General features: G+C 47.1%; 3 protein-coding genes across 4 annotated transcripts; 1 reads left to right on the top strand and 2 right to left on the bottom strand.

The window, feature by feature from the left end:
* Window positions 1-79: 79 nt before the first annotated feature.
* LOC120455722 (glucose-6-phosphatase 2) lies at window positions 80-1576 on the top strand. The gene is made up of 5 exons (XM_039642139.2): window positions 80-272; window positions 330-494; window positions 580-1078; window positions 1143-1261; window positions 1321-1576. The coding sequence occupies exons 1-5, from the start codon at window positions 184-186 to the stop codon at window positions 1502-1504; spliced, it is 1056 nt and encodes a 351-aa protein (XP_039498073.1). The 5' UTR covers window positions 80-183; the 3' UTR covers window positions 1505-1576.
* Window positions 1577-1584: 8 nt separating this feature from the next.
* Window positions 1585-3473, bottom strand: LOC120455712 (pyruvate kinase). The gene is made up of 2 exons (XM_039642129.2): window positions 1734-3473; window positions 1585-1670 (listed from the first exon to the last, which is right to left on the bottom strand). Exons 1-2 carry the CDS (start codon window positions 3373-3375, stop codon window positions 1654-1656), a joined length of 1659 nt encoding a protein of 552 aa, XP_039498063.1. The 5' UTR covers window positions 3376-3473; the 3' UTR covers window positions 1585-1653.
* A 343-nt stretch (window positions 3474-3816) lies between these two features.
* LOC120455697 (growth/differentiation factor 8) lies at window positions 3817-10769 on the bottom strand. 2 transcript variants are annotated; one of them, XM_039642108.2, is made up of 5 exons: window positions 10438-10769; window positions 5716-6998; window positions 5335-5610; window positions 4465-4844; window positions 3817-4385 (listed from the first exon to the last, which is right to left on the bottom strand). In XM_039642108.2, exons 2-5 carry the CDS (start codon window positions 6659-6661, stop codon window positions 4224-4226), a joined length of 1764 nt encoding a protein of 587 aa, XP_039498042.1. In that variant the 5' UTR covers window positions 6662-6998; window positions 10438-10769; the 3' UTR covers window positions 3817-4223. The 2 variants fall into 2 exon arrangements, with proteins under 2 accessions (XP_039498042.1, XP_039498050.1); XM_039642116.2 differs by lacking the exon at window positions 10438-10769 and adding an exon at window positions 7455-7640.
* Window positions 10770-12675: the final 1906 nt, after the last annotated feature.

The following is a 12675-nucleotide window of genomic DNA, read 5'->3' as shown; positions in this document are numbered from 1 at the left end:
TTTTAACACTAATTTTACTTGTCACCCCATTTTGACAAGAAGTGCGCAGGTCCAAAAAACAACAGCTGTTCAAGGATGTTAAACAGCAAACAAGCAAGCCACTATAAACATTTCATATTGACTTAAAGACTTGAAAACGAAAAGCAGTAAATAAAATTTTAATAAAATATTTAAGAACTAGCAATGATGGAGACTATAATGCACGTTGTTTCGGGTGCATACAATACAACGCTCACGCGCGAGCTTTTCATCAACGAATGGGCTCAGGAACGGTAGGAACTCACTGAATTTTCCGGCTAAACATTGTTAATTAAAAATCCATTTTGCAGCTTGAGTTTTGGAAAGCCACTCTGGCACTTTTTCAGCGTTCAATTGGAGCCAAGCAACATGTTCAACATTTTTATTCCCCTATGTGGCATTTTTAGTCAGGAAATCCTATTGCATCTGTTCACGGCGATTAGTCTTATTAGCACACTGAACTCCTTTGAAAAGTGGTAAGTTGTATCGAAAAGCACAGAGAAACCTTTCTGAATGGCATTCCCTCCACACATAAATATATCATATTTATGTTCCGAACAGGATATGTCCGGAGACGCGTCCTTTGTGGTTTCTGCGTGAGCAGTATGCCAATAGGAGAGTACTCAAGAAACCGAAGGTGGCCCTGGAAAGTAATCAGCTAAGCTGCGAGGTTACCGGTGGGCTGCCCTGCGCCCACTCGATGACCTTCACCGTGTTCGTGCTGATCCTGGCCTCGTTCTTCTTCGTCCGCTGCTGGGATCGCTTTGTGTCCTGGCGTTCGCCCTTCTGCCGCTGCCTCATGTATCTGCTTATCATTGGAATGGTGGTCTGCATGTGGCTGAGTCGCCTCTACCTGGCCACCGAGTTTCTGCACCAGTGCATCCTGGGCAGTTACTTCGGGATCAGGGCGCTCAGCACCTTCGAGGCACATGTGAAGTACTTGTTCTCCCGACCACGTGGCAATGCAGTCTCGACTGTTTGCTTCTTGGGAGGATTGGCGGTGTCGGTGTACTTTGTGAAGCTGCAACTCGATATGGATCCCCATTGGTCGGTGCGCGAGGTAAGTTACTATGTCTTCTTTGAAACTAAACTTTACCATACCTATCAAATTGTTCACTTTAAAGGGTTTCAAATGGTGTCCAGAGCCCACATACTTGCGTCACGAAGTTACTCCAGTCTTTGGACTGGTCAGAGATCTAGGCAATCTAATGGGACTGGCTTTGGCCTCGCCGCTATATAAGGTGTAAGTTTTATTTTAGATAATGATATTCTGAATCATATACTGCATCAAACTTGTTCCAGAGAAATGAAGCAATCATCCTTTTGGCGGCGATGCCGACTCCTTGGACTTCTGGAGTTTGTCAACTATGGATTGCGTCTATCCACGATGAAGCAGTCGGGTCGCTTTGCTTTCTTGGCCTACGAGTTCATAAGAAATGCCGCCCATTCCCTGGTACTGATAAAGTACCTACCCAAATTTTACTAGAACGTAGGTTTTTTTCCAATTTTGTACAGATAAAAACTAAGGTCACTGAATAAAATAACTACTGGGACAAAATAACATCATATTCTTCCAAAATAGTTTATTTCTTGAATTCTTTTAGGGCAACAAAGTTCCATTACACAGGGACACAGCTACTTATTCTTATTTTCTGCAAGGTTGAAATCGAAGAAATATGAGGAATACCAATTTTAACCAACATTTCACTGCTTACCATCAGGCTCCCGATTGGCCATCTGCAGATTGGTGTTCTTACGAGAACGTCTCCTGTCCGACCGGAACAGGCAGTCCACGTGATCCGCCTCGAAGAAGGCGTAGACCACACGGACATTGTTGGTGAACCCGCCGCCATCCTTCCAGGCACTCACGATCACAATGGGATCGCCGTCTTCGATGATGGTCCACTTCTTGGCCGCGGTCATGGCGAACTGCACGCGTGCGTCCACATCGGTGGCATAGTCCGTGCTTGGCTCCAAGGTGTACAGTAGGGGGAGGACTCCGCGATGCAGGTATACCCAACGGGCGGTTCGTTCGCAGCGCGTGACCGCCATGATGGGACAACGGGGTCGGAACTTGCTGACCAGGGTGGCCGAGCGGCCCGAGGTGGTCAGCACGATGATCAGGGTGGCGTTGGTGCGCTTGGCCGTCTCCACGGCGGCAATGGCCAGCGAGTGGGCCGCGTCCAGCTCGCCACGCACCTCGCTGACCAGGTCGGAGAAGAGGTCGCGGAACCAGAGCACTTTCTCGGCCTCCCGGCACAATGTGTCGCAGGTGGCCACCGTCTCCTTGGGAAACGATCCAATGGCCACTTCCGACGACAGCATGATGCAGTCAGCTCCATCGATGATGGCGTTGGCCAGATCGAAGGACTCGGCACGCGTGGGATGGGGCAGCGAGCGCATGGACTCCAGGATGTGGGAGGCCACTATGACCGGCTTGCCAGCCTTGTTGCACTGTCCCAGGATGCTCTTCTGCGTGATGAAGAGCTTTTCGATGGGTATCTGGGTGCCCAGGTCCGCTCGCGAAAGCAGCAGTCCATCCGCCGCACGCAGGATCTCTGAGAATCGGCTCAACGCTATCTTGCTGTCCATCTTGGCGATGATCTTGATGTTCTTGCCCTTCTCGCCGAGCACCGTTCGCAGCTCCTTCACGTTCTTGGCACTGCGCACCGCGGAGGCGAAGAGGAAGTCCACATTGGCCTTAATGCTGAACTGGATGTCGAACATGTCCTTCTCGGAGACGGCAGGCAGATCGATCTCGATCTCCGGTAGGATCACGTTGCAGTTGTTGCTCAGCTGGCCGCCGCGAATGACCTCGCACAGCAGTCCATCCACACCCACCTCCATGATGTGGAGCAGCAGACGGCCGTCGTCGATGAACAGGCGATCGCCCGTCTTGGTCAGGTTGATGATGTTCGGGTAGTCCACGTAGACCGCCTCCTTGTTGCCCTTGTCGTACAGATCCCGGTTGATCGAGAGCCGCAGATTGTCGCCGCTGCGCAGGAAGACATCTCCATCCAATAGGCCAGTACGGATCTGGGGTCCTCGCGTGTCCGCCGCAATGGCCACCGTGCGAATCTGGCCCGTCTCCCGATGAATCCTCTCCAGCGCCTCGTTGATCAGCTCGATCGTTTTCGAGTGCATCTCGTGCGATTCGTGGGAGAAATTCAGCCGGAATATGTTCACTCCGCGCATTATCATGGTGTAAATGGTGTCCGCGTTCCGGGAACTGAGCGATATGGTCGCAATCAGCGACACCAGGCGCTGATGGGACGCCTGCTGCGAGAGGTCCAGCTCGCAGATGTGGGCCAGCTCGGTGGAGCCCTCCTTTAGCACGGATTTGGCGGACAACGACATGGTGGTGAATGTAGGATAAAAGGAAAAACTGGAAATTTGGGGCCACTACCATTAAAATTTTAATACACAACTCTGTGACGTTTTACGAACAGGATAGTAAACTGTTGATTAAAATATAAATTTATACAATTCAATTTATAATTTTGAGTCTTTTATTTACGAAAAAAGTTTGTTTGGATTTACTGGAGACCATGGTCAAGCTCAGTTGAATGGCAGTGCTTGCCAAACTGTAAAGTGCCTAAAAGTATGCTACGTATATTCCATTGACTGCAAAAGAGGGGTGTTTAAACATTTTTCATTGGTTAAGATATTTGTTAAATCCCATTGCCTGCATTCCATATTATAACCTAGTTAATACATGGTATTAATGGAGTCTATCAAGTGCGGCTTTAAATGCAGAAAAGTTTGTGGGGTACGCTGCCCCCAAGTAAAATGCATATCTTACATGTTTTAATTATGTTTTATTTTGCGGCTTTCATGTTTTCTGCTAATAACTCAATACACGCTACTTAAACAATGAAAATCACTACATTACGTTTAAAGATAGCTATTAAATTAATTGGAGCTATTTGCTAACTACCTACATACATACTTCGAGAGCTTAAGTACATTGACTTTAGCTTTAAACTACAGCTAGTGGCAGCACATGCACTACAGGTAACTACGATTAAATGACAACGCTAATGTCTAAATGCCTGGCGCAATGAGTTTAAATTAGTTGAAGAGAAATGTAGTTTGAATGCTGGCGGAAACGGTCATGGAAATGGAAATGGAGATGGAGCGAAATGGAGACTATGTCTAATTTGTCCGATACGATAAGTGTAAGATGGCTAATCCTATCCGCCGCTCTATCTGCAGCCACACGACTCCACCACCATGTTGGGCAGCGTCTTCACCGTGGCCGTGTTGCTCGAGTCCATCACGACCAGCTGCAGCGAGGAATACTGTTTGGCGGTGCAGCAGGGCACCAACTCCAGCGACTTGTTAGCACCGCTTGTGGAGAGAATTTTCTGTAAGCGAAATATGATTAGTTTCTTCATCCAAAACACCATTGAGTTGTATTGGTTCCGCAGAGAACAGTGTACCTACCATTATGGAGCTGTGGTGGGAGGCCGCTTGCGTAACACTCGCCACCGAGCTGCAGGATCCGCGACAGAAGTAGGCATTGTAGCCCTCCGGCTTCAAGATCCAGTTGCTCCAGCCGATCTCCCGGAACGATATGTACAGATGCTCCCGACAGCACTCGGTCATGCCGCTGGAGCAGTTGATGCTGCGCTTCTGGCGACTCTTTCGCCGCCGGTTCTGCATATCGATCACGATGAACGGCCGGTAGTCCTTGTCCACCGAGATGATCTCCTCCATGTCGCTGACATCGCAGCCGCCGCAGGTGATTTGGATGAGGTGGCTCAGCTCGTGGCCACTGATCCAGTGCTTGATGGGCCACTCAATGTCGATCTTCATCCACTCATCTGAAAGCAATCGAAGGGGAAAGCAGAGCAGTTAGTTTGGGTTTTTTCTTTTTTTGCAGAATCTAAATATTTTTCAGGCACTTTTCTTATCTGGCAACTGACCCCGGGAACTCCCAATTGCGGTGGGTTGTGGCCAAAGTTCAGTTTTTGCACCCACGTATAATATTCAGCCAAGTTATTCACCCACATGAATTCGCGATTCGAGCGGTGCTATCACGAATCTGCGCAATGATCTGTCTAATTGAAAACACAAACAAGCGGTTGTCAACGTTGGCCACTTATCGGTGTTCTTTATAATTTTTATAACACCCATCTAGTATAGAGATGTCACATATTTTGATTTGTCCCCCGAGGGTATTGGGGGTCAGTTTTGTCCGTTCCGCGCCTGCTGACCAAAGGTCCAAACGTGTGCGTTTCTTTTCTGGGCATGATTACGCTCTGGGTGGATGAGTGTTTATACTATACTAATGTATATACTATGTGTACCCACCTTGCACATTCACCGACTGAATGGCTATCGTCTTGGCCGCCGTCAAATACTTGGAGTCCTTCTGCTGATCCACCTCCACCTCGGAGACGACGATCGTCTGCTGGGTACTGGTGCTATTCAGTGGTGCCCTGCCGGTGCGGTTCTGCTTGTTCTTGAAGAGCCACAGGACGGCGGTGCTCACGTCGAAGCCCTCGGCATCTGCATCGTCTATCTTGAAGGTGAAGCACATGGACGGGTTGGCTTTTCCATCTCTCGCCCGATTGCACTCGACTTCCTCTGTAAGGATGAAGGGTTATGTTAGATTGGATTCTCTTTAAAGTTAAGCTTCAATCTCTACATTCTTATGGTTAATTAATCAAATTATTCATCGAATTTCCTTACCTCTATTGAGCAGTATGAACTTCTTGCTAGTGCGAGCGTAGTAGTCGTCCAGCTCCTTGTTCTTGGTGCTGTCGTCCGGATGGGAGAGCGTCATGCCGTCGAAGATGGGCTTGGGCAGCTCCACGGCCGACACCTTGGGGCTCTCCTTGAGGCGCAGCTTCTCCAGGATCTGCTGCTTGACGAACTCGATGCGCAAGTGGGTCAGCTGCTCCTCGGTGATGTGTTCCACCTGGCGGCTGCTCTCGCACTTGGGGCATCCACCGCCGCTGGACTTCACCGAAATGGTGATGTTCCGCTCACCCAGTTGGGGTTCGAGCTCTATGGGCGCTTCCGGCTTTGGATCTTGGTCAAGGGGCAGGTCCAGGTCGAGATCGAGATCCTGCTCCTGATCCTTCTGGTCCTCGGCCATCAGTTCGTTGCGCACAAAGTCCAAGGGAGACAGATCATCGAACTGGTCATCGGAGGAAAGGGAAGGCGCATCGCCGTACATGATGGGGTACTCCACGGGTGGACTTCCACGTCGGTGTGCCTTCTCCTCCTCCTCCATGAGATGCTGCCACAGGCGGGGCACCTTCAGCTGCTGCGAATGGGAGCCGGGGTGGTTGTAGCTGAGCTCCTGCTGCAGTTCATGCTGCCTCTTCTGGATGACGTGGCGTCTCAGGCGGGCATAGTACTCCTGCTTGGTGATCGGCGCATCGTCCTCCTCGCTGGTCGGATCCGGTTCCAGGTGCTTCAGCTGGCGGGATCGCTGCTGCCGGATGTGGTGCTGCTGCTGCAGCTGCTGCGAGGTGTGCTGCACGTGTGGATGCGACTGGTGCTTGGGATGCGGACGCAGGATGTCGCCGCGGGAACTCGGATGGGATCGGGCGTGGAGGCGATTGTATACGTTCCTGTTCTCCAGGGCCAGACACACCAGCAACACCAGGGTTATGAAGTACTTGGCCATTTCTGAATATGTACTCTTGACTTCTTTTGAGTTTTCAAATTGCGAGATGTGTTATATATATGATCTTATGATCTTCTGGATCTGGATTTGGTTTCACTCTTGTTTTATTGGCTGGGGCTGATTGCTATCTATTTGGCAGCATTAAAACATCAATTGTTCCGGCTTTCAGGTTTACAAAACTCATAGAATTGCAGCTAGTTTCACTTATTGTTGCCGTTTTATAGCCTTTTTTTAGCACTTTTAAAACGTTTATGGGCTTACTTTTGCTTTAGATAACAACCACTTATACGCTTGAATGATGCATGTTCAATATTTTAGACTTTTGGTTCAGTTTTGTCTGCAAATAAGAAGAAATGGATAACTTAGTAAATTGTAATTCACATTTCCAATAAAAGTAAATAACTATGCCGTAAATATCATCGTAAGTATTTTAATGAACCCAACGTTTCAGCGTTGCCCCAATTAAATTGCAATTTAATATGCCAGCGGATCAGGTGCACTTATCACTATCACTCACTAAGCGCGCAGTCTCGCTTAATTTTTGCACCGAATTGCATCATTTATTCCATATCGTGGAATTCAAATTGGCAGGTGGCAAAGTGCAAATCGTTCTTTTTTTGACATTAATTCCGTGGAGATTTAGTTTAATTCGCTACTCATTTCACATTATCACTATCTGAGACTGGGACTGGGACTGGGACTCGGAATCGAAAGCGTAGTTGCGCAGATTGCCTGATAAGCGGGTGGCAATTAGATGGCAAACCAATTAGGTGGACGTGGACCCCACACGTACCGTGTTGGAATCTGCTGAGTCCGATTGAATCTCCGCCGGGGGTTGCGGCATTAACTTTGAACCCGGACACGGAACGCGAGTGACTCTTGAGCGGCTGGGATCGCGCGTATATATAGTATATATAGTATATGTAGTATTCCACTTGTGGTAGTGGTGTGTGGTGCTTCTTTCTCTTCCGACATGCGGCAGCGCAAACGAGTTGTGAATGAATGAAGCGGTTGGCTGATTAGTAGAACAATTTATGTGACGATCGTCGAGCGTTTGATTGATCGTTCCGCGAGCGCCAGCCGAACCAAACCAACTCGGATCGTTTCGCATCCGACGGATCGTTTCGTTTCGTTTCGTTTCGTTTAGATTCGTTTAGATTCGTTTCGTATCGGATGCGGATTCGGATCCAAGCCGAGTGGTTCGGCTCTCGATCGATTTCCCAGACGATTTCGAGCGAGCAGCAGACTGTAGACCATGGTTATGGTTATATGGTAATGGCTACATTCTCTCTCCGCCGAAGACAATTGGATATGCAAGTGGGGTGCAGCATTGCATCAGCTTCTTGAAAATCGCCAAGCCGCCAAATTGCATAAAATTCTTAATTGCAGTTTTATTTTTAACCCACCCCACCATGCCACGCCCCCCCACCCATTGGCGGCGTCACTATGTGGCGGCATTTTTGGCACTCGTGTGGCCACAATGGGGCGTTTAGATATCAAGTGAATTTATGATCGTTTAGAATTGGAACCAAATCGAATAGAATCGAATCGAGTCGAGTGGAGTGGAGTGGCCCATTCATGCTAATTACCCCGCAGCGTTATCAAGCGTGACTTTGATGATCCGACTCGATTGTGTGTCAATCAATTAATAGTGAACACGCTGCTGATAAGGGCGCTTTCCCACTTTTTTTGGTCCACAAATCGGGAGCATGGAATATGTAGTAGGGCACTTAACCAATTAACTACGCTTAGCATGCGATTCTGGGCAATTCTAATCGGATTTGGGTAATCGATGCGCATTTTAAATGCTTCGTGTGTGTGCTTTCCAATTGAAATGATAATGGGAAAATTGATGAGCATTTCGTTTGGGAATTTCATCAGCCAGAATTTCTGGTCTCGGCTAAATGTGAAGCAGTCGAGTAAGGTCAAGAAAAGCATTCTGAAGGCCGACAGATAACGAGTTATATTACCGCCTATTTCATTTAGCCTTAAAAACTGAACACGTGCCCCATTCGCTTGTCACGAATTGTGATTTTCTAATGTCAATTAGATCATCGAAACGAATAGAAATGATCTATACGAAGTAGCGACTAATTGATAGAAATTTTTGTAGGCCTCAGCGAATTCTTGCAACATTGTTGGTGCGGCTCAACTAAAAGCTAATTAATTGGGGTTCTTGTTACAAAATAAAACTGAACAACTACAAGTTGATTCAGGTTTTCATGTCAGGTTGTAAGCTAAGGTTATAAGGTTTTTTTCCTATAAGTTACATAATCCTTAAACTCAAATGACGTCCTGGCCTTCAGCATAGGTCGCAGCACTTATCAACTCATCGCATATTTTTCCACAATCTACGTAGTTTGCCACGTTCCCAAATGTGTTTCATTTTGTTTTTTCCACTCAACCTGACGTTGTGTCAATGCGGCAGGGGGCCCATAATGATAGATCGGCTCTGATCGGATGGGATCTACATCTAATGAGATCTGATGGGATGGGATCGGATCAGGAACTGCAGGGATCGTGGCACACACGCGACATGTGACACGTTTTCCACGTACCCCATCGTTTTTGACGTAACTGCACTGGGCGCCACTCAATGACTTACTTGACTGACGCGACTGACCGACTTATCAAAGCCTGGAATCGCAGCCGAGGCGTGCGACTGCGTTGAGATGGGTGCCATGGAGAAGGGGTGCGGAACTGAAGGGGGGCAGAAGTTGAAGAAGGTCATTTAATGGCTACGTCATCGAGCACGCCACAAGCGCGTGATCAAAAGGCAAAAAGCTGAAGACTCCGCGGTTGCCAAGTCGATGTAAATCGGAGCAAAGAAAATAAAACTGCTGTGAAATATAAATGGGAGTTGGGGGTCTCGAGATGCGTCGAGTGGAGGTGCAAAGTACAGCCGCCTGGTGGAGATGCCTTCTTGACTAAGCAGCCAACCGACGACGGCGACTCTGCTTGGGGGTTTTCCATGGGCTGTCCATATCATTTTCGCATTAATTACGGGGCAGCTGGGCATGGGACTGGGCATGGGACTGGGTCTGGTACTGGTACTGGTACTGGGAGTGGGGCTATCGTAATTGCCGGGCATTATCACTTGCATTTCTTCTTGCGCGCTCTGCAGTTGAATGCACTGCGACAAATGTACGGCTGCTTCCTTTGGTTTTTGGCAATAAATCACGACGATCACGCCGTTGTCGCCGATCAGCGGTTGGGAGCATGCCACCATCTGGACTTTGGAACCGCTCACGGAGATTGCCCCGATTGCCAGAAGCCCGAGACCCGAAGCGTCGCAAATTAATCTGGCATAATACTTTTCTCACCACACGCGAGAAATCGGCGTTGCGGCCATAAATCAAGTGCAGGATTAACTGGGATCATCATTTCGGATACCCACTAAACTTGGCCAATGTCTCTTCTGCCAATAACGTGGCAGTGTTGGCCAGAATGCGGCAAAAACTTTTGGAGGTTATGCGCCGTAGGCTCGAAAACTATCAATCAATTAATCAAGCGGTAATAGATAGGCCTCTGATTAGTGTATGATTAAGTGTATGATTAGTGTTTAATCATAGCATGATTTGACGAAAGCGAAACTATAAACTTCCCTTGTTGTTGGGTAATACTTGATTTTGATTGGTTTCACATTCAAAAAATTGCAGAGCTTCAACAAAATATATAATTCTTAGTATCCCACGCTTTATCACTTTTTAACTCCATTCTTAAACACTTGTTATTTAAACTGGTTACACAATAAGCCCGTTTGTTATGCAACTCACCCAACTTAATAATCCATTGTCAAATAATTGCTTGAATAATTTAGCACATTGTTTGCAATCTTTTGCGAAAGGATGCTTATCAAATGTCCTTGAGTGATTCAATAACCGATTGTCCGTTTATTTGTTTGCGCAAATCACTTTCGCAAACTCATTATTGTTTTTAATTTCACCACTTGAACTTGATTTCCTCGAAAATGACGAGCTGATATTTCGTTGTTCTGAAAGCAAACATAAAGTATTCTTTTCAGAGAAGTTCACACAAAAATGTCATATATGAGATTTGCACGATTTGAATATGTTTTTGGTCCGATCGTTGGGAACGTCTGCGTGTGAATAATTCGACGATGGGCGGCGCAGCGCAAGCAAAAGCTGCCCTGTAGCGGTACGACTAACGGTATCTGTGCGGAGCGGTATGGGTGTGAGCATGGGCATGGGCATGTTCATGGGTATGGGTATGAATATGGGTATGGGTATGGGTATGTCCCACTCTTCGGGCGGCAGACAGTTCAGTTTCACTTTGTTTGATAGCAGAACCGCCGCCGATCATTGGCGCACTCCTCTGCCCGGCGTATTAAGCGATGCGCAATTTTACTTTGCCAACCAGCAAGTGCGACAGAGAGGGAGAGAGCTGTACTGATAATGGGTTTCCCCCCTGATCCACCGGAGGCAACGTTTTAGGTCCGGTTGGTTCCCATCCGATCGCCTCCTGCATCGAACACCCACGCCGCTCGAGGCTGGAGCATCGAACATGTTCGCATGGCACGGCGCTCCATGTTCGATGGTATGACGCTCCATGTTGCAGCCGGTTGGCAGTGGGCATGTGGGGGGGATGGGGATGGGGATCGAGCCGCAGCATTCGTCACCCAAAACGTGAGCTGACGTCGTGCCGGTGGGGTTTTATCGCTCGATCCAACCGCTCCGAAGTCCAGCGGCAGTCGAGTCCAGCGGATTGCCTTCGCCTGATAGCCGACATTGCCTAATGGCGATTGGTTCTCACAGCCAACGCGATACTATCGCTTTCTTCCGATGGCCGAAAGTCTAATAATACGCGTCTCTCACGAGGGCTATGACTTTCATAGACCTATTAGTATTCCTTCTAGAAGAAAGTGTAAGTTCCTGATGACATCAGAGCCATCTGCATAATAAAACTGCTACCATATAGCAATATTAGCTTCATAGCTTACATTAGGTTACAGTCAACTCCCATAAAGTATTCCAAATTTTAGACGTATATACCCCATCCTGTTTTTGTTTGGCTCTTGGCCAGCTAATCGTTTCCCTCTTGACCATTTTACGATTTGGCTTTTACGACGTTTGGGGTTTGGGGTTTCTTGTTTTGGATTGCTTCAATTGATTAGCATGTGTTATCACACATAATTTGAAGTTTTCACGCCCGCCGAGCATGGTTTTCTTCAGATTACCCTGGAGGACTATAATATGTAAATGGCTTATATTAATTAAAAGCTGGCTCTGATTTTGTATCGCCATATTTTTGTTTCACTTTCAAACCTCATGCCAATCGACTGATTAAGTGCGTCCCGAGTTTTGTTTACCTTGAGATTTCACAATAAAGCATTCACCTCAATTATAATGCGATGGAATCGCACAATATACCTTTCGTAACTCGTATACTCAGGATCGAGGCAAGATCGCTCCCAACGATGTCTAATTATTTAAGTCTGGCGCGCGTGCTGAATTACACGTCACAATGGGCGGCTTATCGTGGTCGGGCCTCTGGAATTTCAGTTTTTATTAAAACAGTGTTTTTGTGTCACATTTAAGTCAACAATATGTTCATACCCTTGATAGGGGTACTTTGACTTTGGCTATAGGTTTGCACTGCAAATTATGGCTTAAAGCGAAGGATTCAATTGCAAATTATGGCTTAAAGCTAACTTAAGTTCATTCTATTATTTTCTGAATTATTCAAGTCGCTTCATATGATTATGAATGGCCTTAGTTGTCTAGACTTTGGCCTTGCATTTGATCAGGAAAATTCTACGCCTGTCTAGTGGGTATTTGATTCATATTACAGATCCGGAAAGTAAAGTCTAAATAATATGAATTCGAAAAATAGAGTTATTGAAACGGTTTGAATCTATTGCTACTATTCCTGGTTAAATAGGTTAGGAAGAGGGCCAGCAGAACAAAGTCTTCTGATTACAGAGGATTTCTTGTTGACAACCGGAAAGTAGCCAGACATAAACACAAATATACACTGTTTTTTATATATTCATT

Source organism: Drosophila santomea, chromosome 2L (genome assembly GCF_016746245.2).
Source record: "Drosophila santomea strain STO CAGO 1482 chromosome 2L, Prin_Dsan_1.1, whole genome shotgun sequence".
Classification (NCBI taxonomy): Eukaryota; Metazoa; Arthropoda; class Insecta; order Diptera; family Drosophilidae; genus Drosophila; species Drosophila santomea.
The sequence above is the reverse complement of the archived record's forward strand: the minus strand, read 5'-3'. Positions and strand labels throughout refer to the sequence as shown.

Excerpts from the sequence above, each read along its gene's own strand:
- LOC120455722 (XM_039642139.2), top strand. The coding sequence starts at position 184 with ATGATGGAGACTATAATGCACGTTGTTTCGGGTGCATACAATACAACG. Across the intron at positions 273-329 it reads AACGAATGGGCTCAGGAACG|CTTGAGTTTTGGAAAGCCAC; the intron begins GTAGGAACTCAC and ends TCCATTTTGCAG. Across the intron at positions 1,079-1,142 it reads CCCATTGGTCGGTGCGCGAG|GGTTTCAAATGGTGTCCAGA; the intron begins GTAAGTTACTAT and ends TTCACTTTAAAG.
- LOC120455712 (XM_039642129.2), bottom strand. The coding sequence starts at position 3,375 with ATGTCGTTGTCCGCCAAATCCGTGCTAAAGGAGGGCTCCACCGAGCTG.
- LOC120455697 (XM_039642108.2), bottom strand. The coding sequence starts at position 6,661 with ATGGCCAAGTACTTCATAACCCTGGTGTTGCTGGTGTGTCTGGCCCTG. Across the intron at positions 5,611-5,715 it reads GTTCATACTGCTCAATAGAG|AGGAAGTCGAGTGCAATCGG; the intron begins GTAAGGAAATTC and ends TCATCCTTACAG. Across the intron at positions 4,386-4,464 it reads CCCACCACAGCTCCATAATG|AAAATTCTCTCCACAAGCGG; the intron begins GTAGGTACACTG and ends TTTCGCTTACAG.